A 10,256-nucleotide genomic window follows, 5' to 3' on the forward strand; every position below is an offset into this window, starting at 1 on the left:
AGTTGGAGAAAGTATTAAAAGGAAAGTAAGGTAAAAATAGTAGTAGTAGGAGTAGGGATTAATAGGAAGAGATTTAAAGTACATTCAGCAATTTTCGGCAAGATAGCGAAGCAATTTATTTTTGAAACACCAGCTTTCTTTTATACATTTAATTTTGTAAGGTAAGGTATTCCAAAGACGGACAGAGAACACAAAGTATTGACGTTCAGTCACCAAACAACTGTATTTCATCGGGACTAAGTTTAACGAACGGCAGGACTTTGAAGGCATAAGTCGATCTTTGAGGTATCTGGGTTTCTGAGTGTTTATGGTCTTGTGTAGTAAAACTAAACATTTAAACCTAAGCAAGTCGTAAAAGGATAAGGAAGCAATTTTTTTCGCAAACACTGAAATATGGTCATAACGTTTTTTACAGTACACGTATCTTGCAATGTTGTTCGTTTGAATAAAATCTTTTTTCGCCAACCATTTCTTCAAATTGGGGAGATGGATCCGAGGGAGCCAAGTCTGGCCTAAAGGAGGGATGTGAAAGGAGTTGGAATCCTATTTTCATAAATTTGTTAAGGGTTGAACTGGTGCATTCTCGTGATAGAAACGGAGAATCTCTCGACCTGTTTGATTTAAATGAATGCGAAGCACAAAGAAATAAACCGATTTAGCTGAAATTCGATGTGTGTTCTCTCAAGAGATGATACTAACTAAACATAACCGCTATATGCGCAAATAGTGCTGTTTCGAGGAGGAGCTGTTCGTCGCCGTTCGGGTAAATCAGTTAACAAATCCAGGAGATTAGGCCAATCCGATTGCCTTCTTGATAAAAATTGTGGACCACTTCTCCAAAGTTCAGAATTTAGTAATTCTTTGGGAGTGCACCCCCTCGAAAGAATGTCTGCCGGATTCAAAGAAGTAGGCACATGATGCCAAGTCATACCTTTGGTTAGTGTTTGTATCTGGCTAACTCTATTTGACACAAAAATGTTGAAATTTGTTGGTTGTTCGCGAAGCCATGATAGAGTGACCATTGAGTCTGACCAGCAGTGAACGGTGTGAGAATGTGGAAAATCTAGTGAAATGGGTGCCACCAATTCCGCAAGCAGCAAGGCTGCCGACAGTTCTAATTTAGGAATAGTTAAACTCTTCAGAGGCGAGACTCTCGACTTTGCACAAAGTAAGCATGATTTTAAAATACCATCACACTCCGAACGAATGTATACGCATGCACCAAACGCCGCCAAGCTTGCGTCGCAGAATGCGTGAATCTCCCAACTAGAATTAGGCGTCAATACAAAGCGAGGAAATTTAAAGCTGCTTACTAGACCAAGCTGTACACCAATGTTTCGAGGAGGAGCTGGTTTGCACCCCCTGTGTACGCAATAAGCTTCGAAATAAAAAACAAGCGCTAACGACTGGTTAACAACTTTATTACTTGGCGATCGCGGTAGAAGTGACCTTCTAAGTTGTCGCAATATAATTTTAAGCTACACTTATGTATGTTGGTACATACTCATGTATATGTATATAAAAAGAAGTAAAAGGAAATACAAAGAATTTTGGTACATTACAGTTGCAGTTATGATCACGCCATTTAGTGATGCAAATAATTAAAAATACCAATTAGTGATGCGAATACCGAAGATGCTAATTAGTGCTGCTGCGAACATCCTCCCCCCGTTGGAAGGTGTAAGTCTCCAACCGCTTCAGTTTCAATAGGGAGCACAGCAATTTTTCCCACAGCTCGCTTGACTAATCCATTGGCAGTGTAGATGATGGCGATACGAGCCACACCATCGGCGCCGCGAATTAAACTCTCCACGCGTCCTAGTCGCCATTTTAGTGGTGGAAGGTTTTCTTCTTTCAAAATGACCATGTTTCCAACTTGAACAATCCCAGTTGATTTTCGCCACTTAACTCGTTCTTGCACCCCCTGTGTACGCAATAAGCTTCGAAATAAAAGACAAGCGCTAACGACTGGTTAACAACTTTATTACTTGGCGATCGCGGTAGAAGTGACCTTCTAAGTTGTCGCAATATAATTTTAAGCTACGCTTATGTATGTTGGTACATACTCATGTATATGTATATAAAAAGAAGTAAAAGGAAATACAAAGAATTTTGGTACATTACAGTTGCAGTTATGATCACGCCATTTAGTGATGCAAATAATTAAAAATACCAATTAGTGATGCGAATACCGAAGATGACAATTAGTGCTGCTGCAAATACCGAAGATGCCAATTAGTGCTGCTGCGAACATCCTCCCCCCGTTGGAAGGTGTAAGTCTCCAACCGCTTCAGTTTCAATAGGGAGCACAGCAATTTTTCCCACAGCTCGCTTGACTAATCCATTGGCAGTGTAGATGATGGCGATACGAGCCACACCATCGGCGCCGCGAATTAAACTCTCCACGCGTCCTAGTCGCCATTTTAGTGGTGGAAGGTTTTCTTCTTTCAAAATGACCATATTTCCAACTTGAACAATTCCAGTTGATTTTCGCCACTTAACTCGTTCTTGCAGCAGTGAGAGATAAGAACTGCTCCACCTTTTCCAAAATACCTGCTGCATATGACAAACACGCTGCCATCGGCTTAAGCGACTGATATCGAGGCCGGTTACGTCTGGTTCAACGACGGATGTAAATGGCGCACCTATGAGAAAATGAGCCGGCGTGAGCACGTTGAGATCATCTGGATTCTCTGAAATTGGACAAAGTGGACGAGAGTTAACTATTGCTCCGATTTCACATACAAGAGTACGAAGCTCTTCGAATGTCAGGATTGAGAGGCCAACACTGCGGAGAAAGTGAAATTTCGCTGACTTAACAGCCGCCTCCCATAATCCGCCAAAATGTGGTGAACGAGGCGGAATAAATTTCCAAGAGATGCCTTCCAAGTTGCATTGATTAGTGACTTCAGTGTTATGGGAATTGCTTGAGAACAATTGACTTAACTCTTGCAACTCGTTTTTAGCGCCAACGAAGTTCGTTGCATTGTCCGACCAAATGGTGTGCGGTTTGCCTCTTGTGCAAATAAATCTTTTCAAAGCTGCCAAAAACGATGATGTAGAAAGGTCCTGAGTAAGCTCCAGATGACAAGCCTTCGTGCTGAAGCAGACAAAAACACATATGTAGCATTTAATGGGTGGCCTGCTGCGAACTTCCGACTTGTAGTAAAATGGTCCACAATAGTCGATGCCAGTGGTGAAAAATGTTCTGTTAGCCTGAACCCTGTCGGCTGGAAGGCTTCCCATGATATGCTCATAGATGATTGGTTTCAAACGGAAGCAACGAATGCATTTACTTATAACGCTAGCAACAGTCTTGCGTCCGCCAATTGGCCAATATTGCTGCCGAATTGAAGCCAGTACGCTCTGCGGTCCAGCGTGTAGATATTTGCGATGAAAGTGGTCAATTATTGCGTTTGTGACCGGATGATGTTTTGGCAACAAAGGTGGATGTTTTGCTTCAAAGTCCAATAAAGAATTTTGCAGACGTCCTCCAACACGAAGAAGCCCAAATGAGTCGATAAACGGATTTAATGAGTGTAGCTTACTTGACGAATAAAGTTTCTTGTCAAATCTTAGCGCCTTGAGCTCAGCTGCAAAATGAATTTGTTGAATGTTACGGATTAGCAAATGTGTACCCATTTTAATATTCAGCGGAGTCAACGGTTGACCATCAACGCGAGTACGGTGCGGTTGGCAAAAATAGTAAATGTAGGCAAAGATGCGCTGCAACCTTTCAAAGGAGTTGTGGTACTTGCAATCGAGTGTTATGTCTCGTAGTTGAGAAGCAACTAAGACTTTACGTCGCCGTTCGGGTAAATCAGTTAACAAATCCAGGAGATTAGGCCAATCCGATTGCCTTCTTGATAAAAATTGTGGACCACTTCTCCAAAGTTCAGAATTTAGTAATTCTTTGGGAGTGCACCCCCTCGAAAGAATGTCTGCCGGATTCAAAGAAGTAGGCACATGATGCCAAGTCATACCTTTGGTTAGTGTTTGTATCTGGCTAACTCTATTTGACACAAAAATGTTGAAATTTGTTGGTTGTTCGCGAAGCCATGATAGAGTGACCATTGAGTCTGACCAGCAGTGAACGGTGTGAGAATGTGGAAAATCTAGTGAAATGGGTGCCACCAATTCCGCAAGCAGCAAGGCTGCCGACAGTTCTAATTTAGGAATAGTTAAACTCTTCAGAGGCGAGACTCTCGACTTTGCGCAAAGTAAGCATGATTTTAAAATACCATCACACTCCGAACGAATGTATACGCATGCACCAAACGCCGCCAAGCTTGCGTCGCAGAATGCGTGAATCTCCCAACTAGAATTAGGCGTCAATACAAAGCGAGGAAATTTAAAACTGCTTACTAGACCAAGCTGTACACAAATGTCGTTCCAGGTAGTTTGCAGCAACTGAGGCAAGCTTTCGTCCCACTGTAGTTTTTCCTTCCAAAGGATTTGCAGGAAAATTTTTGCTTTCGTAATGACTGGCGAAACCAAGCCAAGCGGATCATAAATTTTAGCAATATGTGAAAGTATCGTGCGTTTTGTCGTGCGTGCGTTATTATCAATAGGCGAAAATGAGAATAAGAAGTTATCAGTTTTAGGGTCCCAGATGAGGCCAAGAGTCTTTGCAACATCACTTCCATCGTGGAATTTAAGAAGATTTTCGCAATCTGAGTCAAGAACACCTTGCAGCGCGCCATCCTCGTTTGAGCACCACTTACGAATGTTGAATCCTCCACGCTGAAGTAAACCTTTAACCTGACGTCTGATCTCAACCACTTCTTCTATAGTATCTCCGCCTGAAATGAGATCGTCAACATAAAAGTCTCTCCTCACGATTTTTGCACCTATTGGAAATGACCCTTCTTCATCGTACGAAAGTTGATGCATAGCTCGTATTGCAAGAAAGGCGGCAGATTTTGTTCCGTATGTTACAGTGTCTAACTTGTATACCTTTACCTCATCGAGTGGGTTCTCGCGCCATAAAATGCATTGCAGATATTCGTCTGGAGATGTCATACGTACGCATCGGTACATTTTGCATATATCTCCGCACAGAGCGAATTTACGAAAACGAAATTGTAAGAGAGTTTTGAACAGCTTTGCTTGAATAGTTGGACCCGCTAGCAAAAGGTCATTCAACGAGTAGCCTGTTGTTGTTTTTGCGGAGCCATCGAATACGACGCGAAGTTTTGTCGTTGTACTGTCAAACTTTTGCACGCAATGGTGCGGTAGAAAAAATGTTTTTGTTGTTGGCCCAGGTGTTGCCAGTGACATGTGGTTCAGCGATATGTACTCACTCATAAAATGAATATATTGAGTTCTTAAGTTATGATTATTTTCCAATTTTCGCTCTAAGCCTTTGAATCTGCGAAGAGCACGATTGTATGAGTCGCCAAGATCGCTAAAGCCTGTTTTTGTTGGCAAACGCACTGAATACTCTCCCGAAGTAAGTCGAGAGAAATATTTCTTGAAATGCTGCTCGCACCAGTCATCTTCTTTAGATGGAGGGGGAGCAGAGTCGAAGCAATTCTCTATTTCCCAGAATCGTTTTACGATATCATTCAATGAGTTATTATGTTGATGTTCAAATACGTTTTTGCTGCAGGCAGCGAGTGAGGATGATTGTTTGTTGGTATATGAAACGCCACCAGCGACAACCCAGCCCAGTCGAGTTTTTTGCAGTAATGGCAAATTACTAGCAATGCGTATTTGGCCAACGCACATCAAATCAAAAAACAAACCCGCGCCGATGAGCAAGTCAATGCGCTGGGGTTTAAAGAATAATGGATCTGCTAGATTGATGTTTGACGGTATTATCCATTCCGAAGAAAGGCTGAAGTTAGGCCGATAATCTGTAATACTGGGTGTGACCACAGCAGTGAACGAAGTGTTGTAGCCTTTATCTTGCGACTGTGCGAAAACGTCAATCTCTTTGTCGGCAACAAAGTTTGATTCGCCGATACCGGAAATCAAAATTGCAGATTGTTTGAATGGAAGTTGCAGCATATTTGCCAAGCGAGCGGTTACAAAATTTATTTGAGAGGCCGAGTCGAGAATAGCACGACATGGAACGAAGTCACCTGAACGATTTTTGACTGAAAGTATAGCTGTAGCAAGCAACACATTACTATTGGCGCCCGAATTTGGGGCTTGAGCGACTGTACTTGAAGTTAACGATGAAATGAGTGTTTGCTGTGAAGGGGCTGTAGCCTCAATTGTTGGTAGGTTTGAAGACGGGGATATAGACGGGGTATGCGGGTTCATATGGAGAAGCGAATTGTGTTTGCCTGGGCAATGACGACAATGCCCAGACTTACACCGTTGTAAACTATGACCCTTGCGTAGGCAATTTAAGCAAAGTTGCAATCGCTTAGCTTCTTTGTAGCGCAAATTCGGCGACAAATTTAAAAATTTTAAACAGCTATTTATGTAATGTTCTTTTGAATCGCAAAATATGCAAAAGCTAGAGCTACTTGAGGATGCTACCAAAGCGTTTCTCATACCTTTATTTGCATTCGAATGTTTACCGATCTGATTGCTAAGTGTTTGCGTAGCACCTTCCAAATTTTCCATAATTCGGCACCGCTTCTCCAGAAATGAGGTCATTGAATTCAAAGTTGGCAGTGTCTGCATGGGCAAGTCCTCCTCCCACTTCTCCTGCGTCTTCTGATCGAACTTTCTAGTAACAAGATGTATGAGCAAACCATCCGATATTTGTTCTGGTGTTGCCATGGTGTTAAGTGCACGAAGATGGGAATTAAAATTGTCGCACAATTCGCGCAAACGATTGGCTGAACCCTTATCAACACTCTTCAACTCGATAATCGCCCTAATGTGAGCCTGAAAAATAAGTAATTTATTATCAAATCGATTTTTCAATAGGGCAATGGCTTTGTCATAATTCTCCTCAACCGGTTCTAGCGAGCAAATTGTTTCCAAAGCGGCTCCTTGTAGACTAGTGCGTAAATGTTGGAGTTTCTCCACTTTGCTTAACTCGAGGTCCTTGTCAATAACGCTACTGAACATGGCAAAAAAATTAGGCCAGTCAATGTACGCTCCACTAAATTTCGGTATTTTCAGCTCAGGAAGGCGAGACTTTCTTTGCGATGAGAATAACGTTGCCGGCGATTCTTCCAATGCGAAATGCCTAGCAGTCGATGAATGTCTTACGTTTGTCTTCCGATGCGAATTGAGCTGACGCGACAGCTTTGCTTTGACTTCTAGGTACACGTCGAAAAATTCTGCTCGGCCTACTCCATCTAGTTCGCGTGGATCAGCTTCTTCGAGAATAGAATGCACGTGGTCAAAGTTGTCGTGAATACTTTCAACGTACTCCATGTGGACAGAAAGTTCAGCTTCATCAAGTTCATCAAGACGATGCGACGACAATGTTTTGTTTAACGCAGTTAATTGATGCTTAATCGACGCACTTTTCCTTTTATTAAACGAAATTGAATCGGAGCTGTTGCGCGTTGCATCGGATGATGTGTTGTCGATACCCTTTTTCGATTTGCTGCCTTTAGGCATTTTGGCAATACAATTAAATGTGTGCAGCACGACAGATGCGAAAAAATAGGAGTAGCTGTATTATCAGCAGATACCTCCGTTATGCGGTTATGTACTGACGAACGAATTAAATTGATTTACAGTTTCAATAACTGCACTCAAATTTTGCTTGCGCGGAAATGAGAAAAATTTTATTTAGTTAAAACTCGAATAGTTATAACGCGAAAGGACTTGCACGCAATGAGCAAAATTTTATTTAGTTAAAACTCGAATAGTTATAACGCGAAAAGACTTCTAACCCGATCACGTCGGGGTCACCAATGTTTCGAGGAGGAGCTGGTTTGCACCCCCTGTGTACGCAATAAGCTTCGAAATAAAAGACAAGCGCTAACGACTGGTTAACAACTTTATTACTTGGCGATCGCGGTAGAAGTGACCTTCTAAGTTGTCGCAATATAATTTTAAGCTACGCTTATGTATGTTGGTACATACTCATGTATATGTATATAAAAAGAAGTAAAAGGAAATACAAAGAATTTTGGTACATTACAGTTGCAGTTATGATCACGCCATTTAGTGATGCAAATAATTAAAAATACCAATTAGTGATGCGAATACCGAAGATGACAATTAGTGCTGCTGCGAATACCGAAGATGCCAATTAGTGCTGCTGCGAACAAGTGCCATCTCTCTGACTTTGACGGACTTTTCAAACGACCCTCGTATTTTATCAGATATATATCCGCTTAAGTATTATTAGATGCATAAAGATTTAAGTACTGTCTTTGGTTATTAAGGGTTGAAATAATTTGCACTTTAAATAAAAAAAATTATATTTTAAAATTATTTATTTATTATTGATTATGTGGCGGAAAAGCTTCTCAAAAAACATGATTGAATTTGCAGCAAAATAATGAATATTAGAATCTTGGAACAAATACCGGGATCCCGAAATTGCTATACTGAGATCCCGAAAATTCCGAGATCGTAAAAATCGATAAGATGCCACTTTTAATTCAAGCAAAAGAGTTTTCCTGAAAATTATCATATTGCACAGTACGCAGAAGGTAAAAGTTTTAGAAACTTAATTTGTTTTTTGAATTTTGAACTGAATATGCAGCTTTAATAATTGTTTTGGACATGCTATCGCCTCACCTACATTCATTACGCAAGTACTATTTTTTCCCAGACATGAACAAGCTTTTCCATAGAGAGAGAGAGAGTTCTTAGACGGCAAAAGTCGATAAAAACAGCAAAACAATTTGTTATTTAAACTTCCTTTATTTTTTTTTTGTTTTTTTAAGCATTGAAATAATTAAATTTACAACAAAATTCAATCACTGTTCTCGAATAGTTACCCTCACCATAGCTTTAAAGTATTCGCATACAATACAAAGCAAACGAATGTTGAATAGAGGAGTCACAAAAATAAGTGCGAAAGAATAGTGAATTGCGGTTAAAATTTAATTGCACCATAGGGTCAAAGTCTCACACTCCCCATGCAAACACACATATGCACATATGCTAGTATTTAGGTGTAAAGACCGTAGAGGGAGAGTAGTATGACATGGCGAAAACAGTGAGCGGCGAATAGAAAATAACGAGAGAAAAAGGTAAAAAGCGAGCACAAAACACACATTACCAACAAAAACTTGAAATAAAATAGGTAAAACAAGCATTTTATTTTTTTCTTTCATTGCAATTAAAAAGCGAACAATTGGTAATCTGTGGTAAGGGGAAGTTCATGGGAAGAATAAAGAAAAAATGAAAGCAAAGAGAATTGAAAAAACACACAAAGATATGTGCTATAAAAATATGTGAATGTTGAAAAAAAAAAACAACAACTAAAATTGTAAAAGATTGCATATATACATACATATAACATACACACATACATACAAACATGGTATTGACCACAAAGTGCATTGAGCACAGCTGGTGCAACCACAAGCAGCGCATGGCGCGAATAAATATGTAGCAATGCACGCACACACATACACATAGCCAAATACATATACTAATGAAAAATGGGAGGCATATGTGAAGTATGTGTTAGACCACCTCTGCATATGGTGCAATCCTTGTAAATGTAATGTGCTGATATGTGTGTTTTGTTGTTGTTATTGCCCTCATGTAGATGGTCACACATCCAAAATGGGAGGTTGCGCGATTTTGGCCTTTGCTCTCCTTTGCATTCATAAATATTTATTAAATTTAGTTTCACGCCGAAACGGTGCATGTATGCATTAATGTAAAAATACAAGCGTACACAGATTTAAATGTGTGTGTGTGTGCTTATGTACGCTACATGCACAAAACATATACTTGCATATGGCGCTTGCATACACCGTTGCAGCGGAAGTAAACACTACATTACAACTTAGACTATAGATACAAACCGCTTCAGAGCTCCTGGGGCTTTGTAGAGAATTTCGTAAGAATTTAGTAATTCTGAATTTGATAAAATTCCAAAAATCTTTCAAGTTTCTATTTTTTCGTCTAAAATCTCAAAATGAAATGTTGCAGGTTTTCGGTGGCTGACAAAGAATTCGATGTTAATAGAGCTTTGGTGAAATGGTTGAAGTACAACTCTGGGACTGCCCAAGTACCACTAAAGATGTCTACTATGATTTTTTAAAGAGGAGTTCCAAGTGAGAGCATATCGATGGTTTTCGAGAAAAGTGACACAACTCAAAAATACAAAATACTGAGTTGGGTCAGTTTTCTAGATAAGTGACGCGCCA

The 10,256-nt window shown here is 40.3% G+C and overlaps 1 protein-coding gene across 1 annotated transcript; it reads right to left on the reverse strand.

Moving 5' to 3' along the window:
• Positions 1-2,235: 2,235 nt before the first annotated feature.
• On the reverse strand, positions 2,236-7,533 carry LOC128867144 (uncharacterized). The gene has a single exon (XM_054108243.1). It carries the CDS (start codon positions 7,531-7,533, stop codon positions 2,236-2,238), a length of 5,298 nt encoding a protein of 1,765 aa, XP_053964218.1.
• Positions 7,534-10,256: the final 2,723 nt, after the last annotated feature.

Source organism: Anastrepha ludens, chromosome 6, assembly GCF_028408465.1.
Source record: "Anastrepha ludens isolate Willacy chromosome 6, idAnaLude1.1, whole genome shotgun sequence".
NCBI lineage: Eukaryota > Metazoa > Arthropoda > Insecta > Diptera > Tephritidae > Anastrepha > Anastrepha ludens.

What these genes read in the sequence shown, in the direction of transcription:
- LOC128867144 (XM_054108243.1), bottom strand. Translation starts at nt 7,533, where the DNA reads ATGCCTAAAGGCAGCAAATCGAAAAAGGGTATCGACAACACATCATCC.